This window comes from Moschus berezovskii, chromosome 4 (genome assembly GCF_049115385.1).
Source record: "Moschus berezovskii isolate FMDL1 chromosome 4, NW_MosBer_1.0, whole genome shotgun sequence".
Classification (NCBI taxonomy): domain Eukaryota; kingdom Metazoa; phylum Chordata; class Mammalia; order Artiodactyla; family Moschidae; genus Moschus; species Moschus berezovskii.
Genome location: NC_142463.1, coordinates 29,099,024 through 29,117,079, shown reverse-complemented (window position 1 = coordinate 29,117,079; position 18,056 = coordinate 29,099,024). Strand labels below are relative to the sequence as shown.

Below are 18,056 nucleotides of genomic sequence, written 5' to 3'. Positions count from 1 at the left end.
TCTCCCAAGCTTTCCCCAGGAAATCTCTACCTCAGAGGTTCCTAAGGGAGCGGACCTAAAATATCAGCTGTGTGACCTTCAGTGATTCCTTACACTACCTGCGCCTCCTCAACTACGGGGCTCGGAAGGGAGCCCGGCACACAGCAGGCACTCTCAACACTTTTCCTGTATGTGGAAACGACACTTACCTTACAAGGGTTGTGTGAGGACTAAACAAGCTGCTGCATATAAGCTGCCTGGACCAGAGCAGGGCTTGATGTTATCTGAACAGAGGTCAGCTGAACCAGGGATGTACTCAGTCCATTAACCAAGATACTAGCGGGAAACCGACAATGAATATTCTATTCAGATTTCCTGCAGTCACTGTGGAATGTGTCCACAATTTAAATAATTCCCACAGAACCCAGTGACCATTCCAGAGCACCTAACAGAAAGCAAACATTACATACACATAATCTACAGTCTGTAAAACAATGTAAGTGACATTAGCCACCAAGTTGTCAGATGATGAAATTGAAACTCAGAGAGAAGATTCTTATGTAAAGTCACAAGTTGGGTCACAGACAAAGCTGGGGCGGGTGAGGCTCCAGGGCTGGCCTGTGCAAGAGGCAGACTCAGGGGCAGGGCCTGTGCACAGCTGTGGGTGCCCCACCTGAAAGCACCCTGACAACAAACACAGGCTCCGGTGCGCCGGAAGGGCTCTTTTATTGTCGGCGAGACCACCAGCCAAAGGAGCGCTGCGGCTTCAGGCACCGTCCAGGCCCCAGGATCCTCAGGAAGAGAGGGGCGCAGGTGGCTGCAGCCTCAGAAGAGTCCTTGGCTCACACAGCACCGTGCAAATACAGAGCTAAAAACTTCCTGAATGTCTCTGGCTGGAAACCAGTCGGCCCAACAGGTTCCTGGAAAGAAAACAGCCCATTAGGATCTTGCTACTAGGTTTAATGGCAGCAATTAAAACAAAGGTTGGTTTTAAGTAAATCCTAAGCGCCTGGATAATAACTGTTTCTTTTTCCTGCGATCAAGGAGTGCTGGGGAGCTGGTGCCAAGCGATGCCAGGCGGGGGCTGGGCTCGAGAGGACGACACGAGGCATCTCCGCGCCTCTAGGCCAACTTATCTGCCGACCTTGCCCTGGTCCAGAGTCCTGCTCAACTCAACCACCACGAGAAAGTGTTTCATTTGCTCCTTTTAACTCCCAGGGACGAGAATCCCTCACTCATCCCACACACACTTATCAGGCGCATTCTCTGTATGAGCTGTGCCCAGCGCTGGAAACCCAATAGTGACTTGAATCTGGCTCCCACCCTCAAGGAGCTTCCAGCCAGGGGTGCAAATAGTGGTAATGAAGGGTGACAGGCCTCATCACGAAGTAGGAAAAAGATGCTAAGGAAGCAGGAGAGTAACATAACTCACTGACTTCCATACACAGAAGGGAACATGTATGAATGAGTACTAGAGATGGTGAGGAGGAGCCACGTGACCACAGCAGGACAGGCCTGGCACTAAGTCACACTCATGGAAGGAAAAGGGCCTGAAGCCGCAAAGGGGACAGAGAGACAGGACAACTGAGAGCACAGAGCGTGGAGGCGGCCGGCGCGGCGGCTCAGGCGAGGGACACAGAGCAGGGTCTGGACACAGAGAAGGGCTCATGCCAGCGGGCATCTCGAGAGTGTATCAACACTGATAGAACTCGTCATTCAGCTGACATACGGATGATGTTCCAAGACTCAGCAACCCCACATGAAGCAAATCTACTCAGGCCCTGCGTGAGACACAGCTAGGGAGCCACAGATGCAGCAGTACACCCGCGCTGCTCTCTCTCACCCCCAATCCTGGCTCTCTACAGGCTTTCTCACTGCCTGGTATTGTGTTATGAATCCGTTAAGATAGCGTCACTGCCCAGCGCACAGAACACAGGCCTGGTCTCAGAGCGGAGCACGGGAGCTGCGGCAGTGAGGGACAGTCCACGGAGGAACTCCCCATCTGTGGACTGAAATGAATGGACACCTCATTCACGGACTCGGCCTTCCAGGAGCTCAGGGCTCAGTGTAACGGAGGAGCAGAGCACACGAACAGACAACCGCAGGACAGCAGCGTGACTGCGCCGTGATGGGGGCATCCAGGCCACGGCGACCTACCCGAGGAACTCAAGCAAGGCTGGGACTGGGATGCTGGTCTTTAGGCTAAACCTGGAAAGACAAGTAAGGACAACCAGGTGCGAGAGAAAAGGGGAGGGCGAGTGGGGGAAGAGGGAATGGGGTGCAAGAAGGAAGGAGGCGCCTCTGAAAGAGCAGCACTTAACTAGGGTCCTGAGCTGCGCAGGCAACTGGAGACAGAGCCGAGAGGAGTGGGCGTAGTGCGGGCGCAGAGGGGAGTGCGGAGAGCTGGGCGGGCCCAGGGTGGACAGTGCTATTTTAGGTGATAGGCTGGGCTGAAGCAGCCCTCCAGGCAGACAGAAGTCCTGAACGTGGGGTTCCTGCAGCCAGTGCTCCACTCACAAGCACGCCCTCAACCCCAAGCCAGGCCCTCTCTGGGGAGGACGAGCCACGGCCCCGGTCTAATCACCAAGCCAGAGATGGCTGGACTTACCACAACCACCTTCTTTTTGATCACTGGGAGACACCAGAAGTGCTGATAGAGGAGCTGATCAGACTCCACCCAGACTAGATTCTTGATGCCCTCCTCGGAGGCCAGATCTGTGGTGTTCAGTTGCAGCACCAGGAACTGGAAGACACGCCCATCGGTGCCCACGCTCTGCACGACTACTGGCTGCTCCAAAACCTTAGGATCGTGCTGAGAGGAAAAGAGGACAAGTAAATGCAATCAGAAATGGCAAGGCATAAGAACGGCACAAACCAGGCAATTTCTAGTTCTGGCCTTTTAAATAACCCCCTACCCCGCTGAGTGGTTTTCCTACAATGAAAGATGAAAACAGAAGGTGGAGCTAACGGCGCTGTCCAGGGCTAGGCCTTCTCGCACACACCCAGCCTGGCTCTCCCTGGGCTCAGATCAATCGCGGCCCCGGCGTGCCTGCTCTTCAACTTGAGCGCACTAAAGTACTAATTCCTGCCCCTGAGAGGCGACTGCCAGGCAAGCTGCACAGTGAGGGAAGATGAGCTGGGAGGTTAACGACGGGAAACCCCCCAAACTCGTGCTGTAACCTGACGGTGACAATGAACGCTTATCAAATGCTGACCTGGAGGGTCAGTGCACATGACAGACATGATCTCATTCAGCTCTCACTCCATCTGACGGTTGAGGAGACAGACCAGCTGAGGCGGCGACTTGTCTGAGGTCACAATGACATGTGACCTCAGCACCCACAGTGGTGAGTGCTCAGTCAGACACACCTTCTCTCCGCCTTACTTCAACCTTCAGGGCCGGGCTTCTTGGAACATCCTAAGCCTGCAGGCAGGCATCTCACCTCATTTTGGGCTCTCAAAATGCAACTCTGAGCGTGTCAGACTCCTGAGTGTCCACTCCAGCTACGTCAGCCACAGGCTTTCGCCAGTCGACACGTGTGCTAATTATCTCTCTCAGTCAACGCCACTGGTAACAGTAACATTCTAGCAACCATCCCCTAAAGGCCTCTCACGTCCTGGGCATCACAGCAGTTTTACACAGCCGCCTCTAATCTCATAAACCCAGTGGTATATACCCACTTAGGGCTCTTCCCCGGTGGCTCAGCAGTAAAGAGTCCGCTGCTCTGCAGGAGCCACAGGAGACATGTGTTCGATCCCTGGGTCAGGAAGATCCCCTGGAGGAGGACACGGCAACCCACTCTAGTATTCTTGCCTGGAAAATTCCATGGACAGAGGAGCCTGGCAGGCTACAGTCCTTGGGGTCGCAAAGAGTCAGACACAACTAAAGTGACTTAGTGTGGTACGACACGGCATACACATTTAACAGATGAGGAAACAGATTCAGGGAGGCGGTGTAACTTGCTCAAGGTTATCCAGGACAAGACCCAGGCTGCTAAATCTCTTAAAATCTTACTGTTCTGGTTTACACCTACTGCCCCAGTGCACCTGACAGTAGCACCTCTGTCACACTCAACAGTATTCCAGTTTCGATGACAAGTCATATGTTCACTCTGCTGAGTCTGCAGGAATCCAGTCTGATGACTACTACCCACTGGACAAAGAGTCAATAGGCAGGCCCCGTGAAGCAAAGCATCCTTGATTCAAAGATGCTGCCTACTACATTCACCGCTTTAGGGCTGAATCTGACATTAGGAATAGCTAATGGCAGACCACAGTGAGGGCCACACTGGGACTGTTGGCCTTAGAAATACCTGTTCTTAGCTGAATGAGAAATAAATAAAAAGAAAAGTACCTCTAAGTGTTAGCTGAGAATTCTGTATTGACTCTTATCTCCCTCTACAGATCAATAAAACTGCAGGTAGTACATAAATTTCTCAGCAATTTTACCTTTTACACAGAGGTTCTTCCCATAATTGCTCAACGTCACACCCCAGGAATAGTTTGTACCTGGAGGGGCTGGGGGAGGCCCCCTCTCCTACCCAACTGGGTGGCAAACAGCGACAGCACTGCTACCGTGCTCTGCTGGCACAGGAGCTATGATGAGCCTGCAGGCCTGGGACCTGGCATGTGACTCTCTCTGCCTCCCTCTCCTGCCCCACAGTCAGGAGGCAGCAAGTCCCCTGAGGCTGGAGAGATCAGGGTACCAATGCCTGCCTCCCTACTCTTTAGCTGTATGGTCCTGGGCAAGTTACCCAACCTTCCAGAGCCTTCAAAAAATATGTCAGAGAATAGGAATTAAGATAACCTCCCAAGGACTGGAAAGACACAAAAACGTCATATAAAGATACAACAGCTGTTAATCTCTTAGCTGTGTTACCCTGGGGAAGTTACTGAGTCTCTCTGAACCTCAGTTTCTTCATCTGTAAAATGAAGCTACTAGTATCTGCCACAAGGGGGCTGCTCTAAGGATTAAATAACGCGGTAGTTCTCAAATTTTAGTGTTGTGGTTTTCAAACTTGTGCTTATACCAGCATCACCTGGAGGGCTTGTTAAAACTGACTGCCAGGCTCCACCCCCAGAGCTTCTGATGCAGGATGTCAGGTGGTCTGAGAATTCACATTTCCAACAAGTCCCTAGATGGTGTTCATGCTGCTAACAACCCAGGGTTATATTTTGAGAACCACTGCTATAAGGAGCCCGAGTTAAATGTTTGGCATGTAGCAGATGCTCAATACAGACAAGGTCCATTCTGCTCCCTATCTCATCAGGCTAACCACACTGTACCAACCCCACCTAGTTCCTAGACCAAGGAGGATGAGAAACAGAACATTCCGAAGTTCACTGCTCCTCCTGGAGGGCCTTAGGTTCTAATCAAGACCTGGGAGCCTGACAGAAGCTCTCAAAAACATTCTTCCCCTCTACCTTCCAACACACACACAAAACCAGGGGTCTGGCGTCCCAGGCCTATGTGGGGACTTCGGTATTGCTATCCCCTGCCTGGAGGCCTTGGCTCGCCGGCCAGGCTTTCCTCCAATCTTGGGACAGCACTGTGTTTAACAACCAGTCAGCTTGCATTCTATAACATCTAGGTCCCTGAGACCTGCTCTTAGAATCAAGGGGCAACCATCCAAGTGGTATGCTGGGTCTTCAGAAACTGTCCTGAGAGGGCAGGCAAGCCTGGGCCATCTCCTGCCTTCCTGACAAAGTCCTGTGCTCGGCCTCCATTAGTACAGTTCAGAGGCAGAGTGCTGGGGACATGTAACTGAAGCCTCCAGAGCTGAGACCACCTGGTTCCAATCCTTTCTCCACCACTTACTGTGTGTAATGCTGGACAAGCTGCTTATTAGCTTTCCTGGGATTCAGAAGTATAATCTGAAAAATGCGGATCACAATGAAACCTTCTGGGCTATTGTGATGAGGCGTCTTATGTAAAGACAGACACACGAAAGGTCCCCGAAAGATGGTAGGGTGAGTGGAAGTGCCTCTCCCTGAAACTCTTCAGTCAAGCAAAAATTCCCTCCATACTTCCTCTCATTTGAGCAGGGTAGGGCAGGAAACCGACACAATGAAAAGACTGCTTGGTGGTCTCCCCACATACATACCCCATACAGGAGCCGGGCCTGAGCCAGTGCATTGCCGAAGGCAAACAGGATCATCTTGGCCCGCAACTGATCTGGCTGAAAGCGGTGTGCTCGTAAGTTGGCTGACTCCAGCAAATACAAGGTGTGGGGATAGGGGTAAGGATAGCCCTCTCGGAATCCTGCAAGACACGTCATCATGTGGAGGGACTGGTTAACTGGCCCACCCAAAGCCTCAGGAAAGTCACCCCACCTTAGCTTAGTGCCAGACACAACATATTTTGGGTTTTTTTTTTAAGATTTTGTTGTTGTTGTGGACTGTTTCTAAAGTCTTCATTGAATTTGTTACAATATTGCTTCTGTTTTAGGTTTTGGTTTTTTGGCTAGAAGACATATGGGATCTTAGCTCTCTGACCAGGGAGAGAATCTGCCTCAGAAGATGAGGTCCTAACCACTGGACTGCCAGGGAAGTCCCTAATCTGGCCTGTTTTTGAAAACAAAATTTTTACCAGAGCACAACCACACCCACTCATTTACATATATCTATTAAATAGCTGTGATAGAGACTATATGTGGCCTACAAAACCTAAAATACCATTTGGTTCTTTATAGAAAATGTTCGTTTACCTGTTCCAGGTGATTCTTGCCGGCTAGCTCTAACCCCACCCCTTTCTCATTCAATCAAGCATACAAATGCAGTGATATTAGAAAGATAACCTGAAACCTATGGTAATTATTTTTTTAAAAAGCAAATCACTTGCAAAACACTTCATTATTAGTAACAAAGGGGGTCTCCTCCCCACAACACAGTGCTGAGAATCAAAGTTCAGCACTCGTTCATCTCAGCCACAACCCTGCCGGGTCACCGATTCTTCCCTTGCGTGGCCATGGGCAAACCCTCGGAAGTGGGAGGCTTCTACAGTGAAGGACCGGGACTGGCAAACGTGGACGAAATAGAGGAAGAAAGAGGCTGGGAAAGTGTGGGCTCTGAAAACCCCAGGGGAGGGCATCCCTTAAGAGAGACCCGACTTTCCTATCTGCCTCAGTTCCTCCGCACGCGTGAGCACGCGTCACTCAGCACTGGCTCTGTGACAAGCTCCAAGACAGGTACCAGGGACAGAGCCGACACAGTGCCTGCCGCTGCCTCTGAGGAGCTCACCAAGTCTAGAGGGGAGACGGACAGGAAAACTGATCACATCCACGCAGAGGGACATGTCAAGACACGAGGGGAGCCAGGGGGCTGGGCGAGGACAGAGCAAAGGGCCCTGACCAGACTGCGAGGTTGCAGAGCATTTCGGGGAAGAAGTGAGTCCGAAGGCGAACTATGACAGATGAGTAGTTATTTAGCTGAAGAGAAAGAGGGGTGAAAGGTCAGAGCGCAGGCAGAGGGAAAAGAAAGTGCCAGAGCACGGTGGCGAGAAAAGGACAGTGGGAATAAAGGGAGCCTGCGGGGGAGGAGACAAAGCCGGGGCTGGAGAGAGGGGCAGGGGGCTGATGTGAAGGCCCCTGTGTGATAAGCTACGGAGTTCAAACTTTATCCAACAGGCAGTGGGGAGATGGGCATGCAGAGCGATGGGATTAAATCCACGTTCTAGAAAGACTACTCTGGAACTGTGAACTAGAGGGACGAGAGAGGAAATAGCCCGGGTCACACCAGCCCGTCAGGGGACTGGGGAAACGGGCTGGGTGAGAGACAGCGGACTGACGGAGGCACGGCTGCGGAAAGGAAGGGAGGTTAAGGAGGGAGACACTGCAGTTCACAGTGGCCGGCTGAACGGCGGGGACTGCGGGGCTGTCCGGGCCGGCTCCTTAGCTTCTATCGTGTCTCAGTGGGCAAGTGGTGGTGCTTTGTTCAAGGGCGGTGGGATGAATAGCCCCATTAAAGGACTGTGAGCTTCCTCCATCCTAGCAGAAGGTTGGCCAGAGTTTATAGGGTGCACAGAGAGGGGGTATCTTTCAAGAGAACTATAAATAAAGGAAACATCTGATGCCTGGTCAAAAGCCCCTCAAGCCACCCATTAAAACTGATGCAACAGAATGACTTCTTAGGGGTCAAAAGTCAAGTCAGCCTCTGAGTCAATCACAACCACCCAGAGTCTTAGTTTCCTTAGGGCTCCTACCTCACAGGGCTGCTACACAGCTCTGAGGAGAAAATGCACGAGATCCTAACGCAAAGTAAGTACTCGATGCTTCCTTTCTCTTTGGAAAAAGCCTGTCCCTCATCTGCATGTTGCCTAAAAGCCAAAGGGTCTGATACTTACCCGTGTCGTCATTCACATCATAAATATGGCATTCCTGAAGGCTGATAGTGGGAGAGATGGGATAGAAAGTCTCGAGAACATGATTCTTAGTAGCTTCCACTTCCTCTCGGGGGGCAATGGGAGGCAGAGGATCTTTGGCATTCAGCTGGGCTCCACTGGAACCATGGACCTGAATCAGAGTAGACTCTAAACGGGGAGAAAGGCGGTTAGTCTAACCTGGTCTGAAGCCTTAGCTAGGCAAAGTCAAAAGCTTTCATCCTGCTGGGCTCCTCAAGTCTTTTATAGCTTCACTATCTGATCTGCCTCATCACAGAAAACACAACTTTGGAAATTCATCCTTGTGCTTATCATATAAGCAGATGAGCCTCCTGCTCTTCATGTCTGGGTGCCATCCTCTGCCTCTGCTACTCCTTGGAGTAGACAAGTAACATCAGATCCAAGAGACTAAGTGGCCAGGCTGAAGTCACAGAAAAAGCACATAACAGGACTGGAGTTCAATCTAGTGATATTCATTCTATAGACTAGAAGGGGACATGAAGACAAGATGGTGGAGAAAGGACCTGAGCTCACCTCCCCTCACAAAACACCGGAACAGCTAACTGCAGAACTATCATCAAAAAGGACTGGAATATCACCAAAGAAGACATTCTACTTACAAAGTCAAAGACAAGACGGTAGGAATGTTACATTTGTGACATAACCAAATCCCATACCCGCTAAGTGAGTGAGACACAAACTGGAAAATAATCGCATCACAGAGGTTCTCAAGCTCTGAGCCCTACAAAAGGTTCCTCTGCCTGGGGGTCTGGCATCAGGAGGAGGAAGCCCCGGGGCATCTGTCTTTCAAGGCCAGCAGGACTTGACTGCAGAGTCTCAAAAGGGCTGGAGCAGAAACCAATGCCACTCCAGGAAGGTGGACGCAGGGTCTTCCAGGAGCACCAGGAGGACCCAGGGGAAGAAGCACTGAGTTCACAGGATCCGAGGCCAGACCTACTGCTGACCTTAGAGGGTCTCGGGGGGGAAGAGGTCGGGGGCAGGGGCAGCTGTGGTCACACCGGGGTCAAGGAAACCCATGTGGAGAGGTACTGGGGAGTACTCATGTGGTATGAGCTGTCCTGGAGGCTGCCATTTTGATGCCAAGTCCTGGCCCCACCCTAGAGCCCATATGGGACCCTCCAGTCAACCAACCACAGAGCAGGAACACAGTCCCACTCATCAGCAGACAGGCTGCTTAAAGTCTTCCTGAGCCCACAGCCACCTCTAAACACACACCTTGACAGAGCCCTGCCCACCAGAGGGATAAGACCCAGCTCCACCCACCAATGGGCAAGCGCCAGTCCTTCCCACTAGAAAGACTGCACAAACCTGGAGGGAAGACCAGATACTATAAAACTCAGAGGAAAACACAGGTAATAGGTTGGTCAAAAGGTTTGTTCAGGTTTATTACAGAAAAATCTGAACAAACCTTTTGGCCAACCCAGTAGGACACTCTTTGTCATGAATTGCAGTAGTACATTTTCCTATCCACTTCCTAATGAAAACAAAAAAAACAAACTAGAACCTATTCAAACTTAAAAGCTTTTGCCCAGCAAAGGAAACCATAAAAAAAACACGAAAGACAACCCACAAAATGGGAGAAAACATTTGCAAACAATGCAACCAACAAGAGATTAATCTCCGAAATATACAAACAGCTCACGTACCTCAATATCAAAAAAACAACCCAATCAAAAAATGGGCAGAAGATCTGAATAGATGCTTCTCTGAAGAAGACATACAGATGGCCAAAAAGCACATGAAAAGATACTTAATATCAGAGAGCTTAGTAGGTAAAGACTCTGCCTGCAATGCAGGAGACCTGGGTTTGATTCCTGAGTCAGGAAGATCCCCTGGAGAAGAAAATGGCAACCCACTTCAATATTCTTGCCTGGAAAATCCCATGGACAGAGGCGCCTGGCAGAATACAGTCCATGGGGTCCCAAAAAAGTCAGACACGACTTAGTACCAAACCATCACTAATTATTAGAGAAACGCAAATCAAAACTATTATGAGGTATCACCTCACACCAGTCAGAATGGCCATCATCAAAAAGCCTAAAAACAATAAATGCTGGGGAGTGTGTGCAGAAAAGGGAACCCGCCTACGTTGTTGATGGAAATGTAAATTGGTACAGCCGCTGTGAAGAATGGCATGCAGGTTCCTTAAAAAATTAAAAATAGAGCTACCATATGATCAAGCAATCCCACTCCTGGGCATATACACAAAGAAAGCCATACTTTGAAAAGACATATGCACCCTGATGTTCACTGAAGCACTATTTACAACAGCCAAGATAAGGAAACAAGCTAAATGTCCATCGACCCGGATTCCTTACCACTGAGCCACCAAGGAAGCCTTACAATGGAATATTACTCGCCATAAAAAAGAATGAAATTATGCCGTTTGCAGCAACACGAATGCACCTAGAAATCATCATACTAACTGAAGTCAGAAAGAGAAAGACAAGGATCATGATATCACTTACATGTGGAATCTAAAAAAACTAACTTATTTACAAAATGGAAACAGACTCACAGAGTTAGAAACAAACTCATGGTTACCAAAGGGGAATGGGGGTGGGGGGAGAGATAATTAGGCAGTTGAGATTAACAAATACACACTACTATATATATAAAATAGATAGTCAACAAGGACCCACAGTAATAACATATGGGAAAAAAGTCTGAAAGGAAAATATGTATACAGATAACTAAACCACTTTGCTGTATACCTGAAACACAATATCTTAAAATTAACTATATTTCAATATAAAATAAATTTTTTAAAAAAGGTTAAAAATAAAGCTTTTATCCTAAAAAAAATATAAAAGAAAAAACCAGAAAACTTTGGTTAAGGTGTTACTCCTGGGTTTCCTGAGAGAGGGACTGACCAGTGTACTCTTTTCCCTGTGTTCTTCCCAGTGAACCGTGAGGCCTGGTGATCTCTGTGGGTTCCGAGGCTGTGGGTTCAAATCTTCCCAAGCATCTGCTCTGCACGGGGGACCAGTTTTAACTCCCTTGAGCAGAGTTCCTCTCAAGGGCTGACGAGGGACTAAGTGCTCCAGCACTGGGAGACAGCAGAGGTGGGGAAACCGACCTCCTCTGGGAGGCCTGGGAAGCTGCCCGAAACGCCTTCAAACTTGCTTCAGAAAGATGGATAACAGCAGAGCTTCTCGACTTTGGTGCTGTTTGCATTTTAGGTAGTTCTTTGGTGAGGGAGGCTGTCCTGTGCACTGCAGGTATCTAGCAGCATCCCTGGCCTCTGCTCACTAGACGCCAACAGAACGTTCACTACCAGCCCCAGCTCTGCTTCAAGTCAGGACAAACAAAAATGTCTCCAGACAAAGCCAGATCTCCCTTAGAGGATTAAACCACCCTTGGTTGAAAACTACTGGGTCAGAGTTTGCCAGGCAAAGAAAAGGGAGGAGTAATATGTTCCACGGTACAGAAGCCTGCTGCTGCATGGCAGAGGTTAGGGGAAGTCAGTGCAGATAACTGGAGCACGATACAGTAGGAAGGAAGGATGGAGAGAAGAGTACTGAGGCGACACGCTAAGCAGAAAGGCTGCTAAACCCAGGAAAAGGGTTCAACTGACCTCAGTAACTCAGAGTTAAACAAAATGAGCCAGTTAGAAAGCCTCACTTAAGTCAGATGAGCATACTCGCCACAAGGAGACACAGGTGTATGAGAAAGCGAACGCACATCTGACTAAGCAGCAAGCCTGCCGCTGTGAACCTGAGCAGATCCCCTTCACAGAGGTGCCCACAGCAAGATGAACGCCATCTAGAAAGCCCCCTGGACAACGGCCTCCTACGGACTCTCCACGGGGGCAAATTTTTCTCTGAAGGTCCTTGAGTTTTCAGAAATACAAATCAAATACTACAATCACAATGTGATGGGACTGGACCGAGGCTGACGATGCTGTATGTCTAAAAACTGGTCTGACCAACAGCACTGTCATTTAATTAACGTGTGTTCCTCCCTTACTGGCTATGCAAAAAGGAATACTACATCTGTGGATGGATAAACTCTGACCCACCTGTTAAAACACCTCAAACCCACACTTCAAGAACAGTTTTCTCAAGTACTTCCTGTTTCTTCGCATATAATCTGCAAGGAAGATAAATGTGCCTGGACCTCTCGTAACCCTGGGTTTTAGATTCTCCCCGCAGAATACTCTACTGTGGTTTCCTATTCAATTCCCTCCACATCCCTTCTCCAGTGACAGCTCCAAATGGGGCAGTTTAATTAGAGGTAATACTTGATAATGGGCCAACAAGCACTCCTCTATTAATGAGGTTCACTAATTTCCTTAGTGGTGCCATTACCTCTGCAAAGCTGACTCTTTGCCAGGAAGTCCATACTCACAGGGGCAAACTGGTGAAGCCTGACCAAGTCGATGTCCTAAACACCCAAACTGTTCCACAGCTGGCTTCCCTGCTCCAGGGTTCCACCAAGGACAACACCTGTGTTCTCGGAACAGCCCTACCTAAAACACCTGGGATTTGGTATTGATTCACCCGTCCCTTCAGTCAGCACTTGTTGCGTGGCACTGTTAGATACTGTGGACAAATAAGACACAGTCTCTATCATCAGAAGCTCACAGTTTAGTGGGGCAGACAGAAAAGATACTAGACAATCACAAAACATGATATAGTATAATGTGCGCTGTGACAAAGTAGGCATATGGACAAAAGGAGCAGAGAGCTGATCTCTGGATCTGCATGAGATGTGGGCTTGAGCTAAGTCATGCAGACAAGCAGAAATTAGTCAAGCGGGGAAAATAGAAAAGAACAGTCCCTGCAGAACGTACAGCACGTGCAAATGCAAAGCTTGATGCCAAAAAGCTGCAAGTGGCCAAGTATAAACATGGGAATCGAGGTGGGGACAGCAGAGCAAGAGATAAGACCAGAAAGACCAGCTGGTGGTCAAAGCCCAGAAGGCCTTGGATACCACCATAAACTGTTAGCTATTAGGAGACAATAAAAGATCTGAACCAGCGAAGGAACAGAGAGAACCTGCACTTTAGAAAGATCACTCTAGCAGCTTTGCAGAAAGTGGATTTGGAAGAGGAAAAAAGCATGAGAGGAAGAAGGCTCTTACAGTAGAATATGAGCTTTGTGAGTGCAGACTGTGTTTTATAACTTATCGTCAACATTTAGGCACTTGGAGGCACTCAACTGATATGGTGTGAATTAAGTCTTGGAAAGAAATGATTAAAAGATAAAAAGGCTGGGCAAAAACTAATGACACTGAGGATGTGTCTGAGCCACAGAACTGGACCATGAAGGATGGGAGTGAGAATAAGTGTGGCAGCAAGGATGGGGACATAAGCTGGTAGTGGGGCTGAGAGCAGAAAGACAAGGAACAGACAGGGCCTTTCTGGCGTACAGGAGGACTAACCTCGTTTCCAGGTGGTGGATAACATATTGTTGTGGGCACAGATCCGCCTGGCCAGAGAAGGATGCTTGAGAATCTGCGATTTACACAGCTGGATCAGGCTGTCCACGATGACTGGGCTTGGAGAAAAGAAGAGACATTTGGAGGTGTAAAGATGACTCCAAGATCCATCAGTAGGAAATCTCACTGACTCAGGGGAGACTTACCAGTAGGTCTCTCTCTTGGGGATTTCTTCGGTAGAGTGCCAGAGACGAGCGTGAGAGATCGCGTTCAGCACGCGTTCATCCTGGTTCTCTACGTGGTTCCTCGGATCGTCAGCAAGGCTAAGCACTTTCTCAGGAAGGCCTTCTATCAACTTGGTCTTGGTAAGCCAGAGGGCCTGCTTTACACCTTTAGGGTAAATTACAAAAAACAAGCACTAAAAAAAGGTGATTCAGGAAAAGATGCTTAATGCCTGCCCAGGAGCATTCTGGGGAAAGAGCAGCCTTGAGAGGGAGATGACATCTGAGGGGACAGAACTAAAAATAAAGAGCAGAAGCCAGGAGAACCAGATTTCAACTCAGCTCCAGGAATGACCATCTGCTTTAAAACAGATTGACATAGAGTACTTGCCACAGGAAGAATTCAAACAGCTATTAAAATGGATGAGATAGTGAGACTGAACCTTGCAGGCAAGGGTCGTCTATACTCTGTCTGTAGGTATAGAGGATTCAGACAATAGCATACAAGCCTAGATCAATAGATGCCAACCTTTCAAAACCTAGATCCCTTCTATTAACCCATACCCTAGCCCCGATGGGAAAAGCTCACCTCTGCCAAATATACTTCATTCAATATAAACGGGCCAAGCATTAAGCACAGGCTGCTTTATCAATGGAGAAGGCAACGGCAAGCCACTCCAGGACTCTTGCCTAGAAAATCCCATGGACAGAGGAGCCTGGTAGGCTGCAGTCCATGCGGTCGCTACGAGTCAGACATGACTGAGCGACTTCACTTTCCCTTTTCACTTTCACACATTGGAGAAGGAAATGGCAACCCACTCCAGTGTTCTTGCCTGGAGAATCCCAGGGACGGGGGAGCCTGATGGGCTGCTGTAAATGGGGTCACACGGAGTCGGACACGACTGAAGTGACTTAGCAGCAGCAGCAGCAGCTTTATCAATGGAAGTATCTTCTGTATCATAAATAACTTGAGTAGCGCTGAGTTTGGGAGCACCAGATAATTTTTCGCATCTACCTCTGAGATTCATTATAGAGCCATATTATAAGCAGAATTTTGTATGAAGAGGCCATATGAACTGTACTGCTCTATTTGTCAAAAGAATCCTCCTGAAGATGTTTTTCAATTTATTATACTGGGTCCTCCGAGGCCTTCTGAACTTCTCTTTGGCCTCCATACAGGAAGGGTGGGCTTTTCCCGGGTACAGTACTATTTTGTCTTTTGGACATGGTGAACTACATTAACTCAAAATGTTTCTCTATATCAGGGGCCAAATTTTTTCTTAAAGGGCCAGACAGTAAATATTTTCAGCTTCTAGGCCATACTGTCTGTTACAACTACTCAGCTCTGACACTCTAGCACAAAAGTAGCCATAGGTAACAAGTAAACAGGTGTGTATGATTTACAGAAAAAGGCAACAGGCCTGGTCAACTGACCCCATCTCTGTACCATCTGTTGACTGCCAACAAGCTGAGAGCCAATACTGGTGCTCCCCTATATAAGTACAACTCACAGAATGGATTTTTTTTTACTTACCTCACTGTTTCTATGCTCATCCCCTCACCTATTTTTACTTTAATCTGGCTGTACTATAAAATTTCTGTAAGATGCCCAAAATGCTTCTCAGGAAAAGGAGTAAGAACAAAGATTTGATCCAGAGTGCTTAGTCTTTAAAAACTAATTTAACCACCCTACTCTCAGCAGGATGGGGTTTGCGGTGCCAGGCAAAATTCCCTTGCTTCACTTTCCCCAAAACCTACTTCCCTAAAAGAGGAAGAGGCACAGACATAGGGGCCTAAATTCTGCACTAAGTCCAAATACCAGTCCTCTAACTCTCAAAGTTAACACTGCGTTCTTTTTAACGACTGTATCCATCAATTGGCAGAGCTCTGGTGACTGCTGTGATTGGCAGGCTACTCATTCCAGTTGAAAAAACATCACCTGACTCAGGAACACATCTTCATTTGAAAAACTATGGGATTAAAGCAAACCCAGAACACTTTGAAGGAAAACACCATCAATTTCTCTTGTGGTGACAAACAAAAGGCATTGAAGCTTTTCACCGTAAGGTTCATAATACGTTGGAAACACAAATATTTAGAAATTCAACTTCCTGATAGTGTGGTACAGCAGAAAGAACCCTGGACTGGGGGTCCAGTAACCCAAGTTTTAGTCCCAACACTGCAACTGTCCCTAGAACTTGAAAATGGATAAAATATTAAGAATTTATGGTTCACTAGTATATGAATAATACCATCTACTCTGTGCCAGGAGCTTTATCTGCAAGTTGGATGGGATTTCATGAAATGGAGGATGAAACTCAAGAGAGATGAAGGACTTTGTTTCAAGTCTGAAACCTCGTAAGCGATGGGGCTGGGAGGGGAACCTTTACATTAAAGCCCAGGATCTCTCCATTACCCCAATCTGCTTCTCTAGCCCTGTATCTTACAGAATTTTATTATAGACTTTACAGAACCTCTCTGCATACGGTGAAAGCGTAGGGTATGTTTTCAGCCTAGTCAAACAAGTTAACTTTAACGTCTAAAATACATCTAATGCAATTCAGCCACATAGTAACGTTACCGGGGTCACGCAAGGGTGCCAAGTCTTGTGAGGTCCTTCAAAGCACCTTGAGAGGACACTGGAAGTGTTTAAAGGCTGAAAAAAACAGCCTTCAGCTATCAGGAATGGGTTTGAGCAGCTTAAGAGGTTGGCCAGTTGACTTCTCCTCAAACCTAGGGTTTTTTTCTCTGGCTTAGTCCCCAAATCCTGCCAGGTCTCTTTCTTCCCTAATTACTTATTGGAAAATTCTGTTCCCACTTACCTGGACCATTTTGTGTTTTCAGGACCTGTCCTAACCCCAGCCTGATTTAGGGACTAAGGAAGAATGAGTTGGAAACAATGGGTAGAAGAACTCAATAGAGACCACCCTCCTCAGGACTCTGGAACGTAATTTCAAGTACTGCCCCAGACATACAGATGGTTCTGGCTAAAGTCATTCTGACCTGTCCTTAGTGAGAGTGAAAGGGTGCAGAGGGACTAGATGGTTTTTAGGTCCTGATCCTTTCCCTCAAAACATCTCAGCTCCGACCTCTGACAAAGGTCATGATCTGGGAAACCAGAGGTGTAGCCCTGGCTTCACTAGATAACAACAGTGCACCTATGAGCAAATCATGGCCAAATCACTCCCCTCTGTCACAGTTACCGATCCTGTGAAAAGACGCAATAGGCCTGCAGGTTAAGCACTGTTTTTGCCGTCTCTATGCACTATGATCCTCCTCCATCTAATTCTTAAACAGTTACATCTCCAGGGTGCAAGAGTTGGGTCACTGTGAATCACCTGGTCAAAACCACTCATTTCACAGGAGACAGGGGCTCAAGAAGCTTCAGTCACTTACTGCAAATCACACACAGAGTGAGAGGCAGGGCTAGGCCCAAGTCTCTTCACTTGGCCACAAAAACTCCAAAACTTCCTCACACATGCTAGTCTTTACATCCCACTTAATCCTGACAATTCTCAGAAATAAGACTCAATACCGGGCCCATTTCGCAGACGAAGAAACCGAGACCCACAGTTTCAAAGTCTTGCCCAACCCCACAGAAGGTCGGGGTTAGTGCTGGGTAGAGGAACAAGGTCCACTCCCGGCCGTCCTGGAACCTCACCCTCGAGGAGGCGGCAACCCTGGTGGAAGATGTAGCAGACCTCATCCTTGTATAGCGGGTGCTCCTGCAGCGGGGGCAAGCGGCGGAACTTCGGGTGTGTCCAGCCGGGGTCCCAGGGCGGGAAGACTGGTCGTGCCAGCCCGGGCATAAAGTGCATCTTCCCCGCGAAGGTGATGGGCTCCAGTCCAGGAATCTCATACACCCTGTCCAGGGGAGGAGGCTCCGGCTTTCTCGTGGATCGCACGCCCCACTCGTACGCCCCGCGTCTCGGGACCCCGCAGCCCTCGAGGCCGAGCCGCCAAGGGCGAGTCAGCGCCCGCCTCGCGGGCCCCGACGCCAACGCCATGCCAATCTGCTCTCAAGACCTCCACCTGGACGCCGCCATCTTCCCGCGCGCACGGCCTGCTGGGTATGA

The 18,056-nt window shown here is 48.7% G+C and overlaps 1 protein-coding gene across 1 annotated transcript; it reads right to left on the bottom strand.

The window, feature by feature from the left end:
• Positions 1–324: 324 nt before the first annotated feature.
• Positions 325–18,051, bottom strand: MRPL37 (mitochondrial ribosomal protein L37). Its single transcript, XM_055403063.2, has 7 exons — positions 17,642–18,051; positions 13,966–14,149; positions 13,763–13,878; positions 8,321–8,506; positions 6,084–6,241; positions 2,588–2,791; positions 325–899 (listed from the first exon to the last, which is right to left on the bottom strand). Exons 1-7 carry the CDS (start codon positions 17,985–17,987, stop codon positions 822–824), a joined length of 1,272 nt encoding a protein of 423 aa, XP_055259038.1. The 5' UTR covers positions 17,988–18,051; the 3' UTR covers positions 325–821.
• Positions 18,052–18,056: the final 5 nt, after the last annotated feature.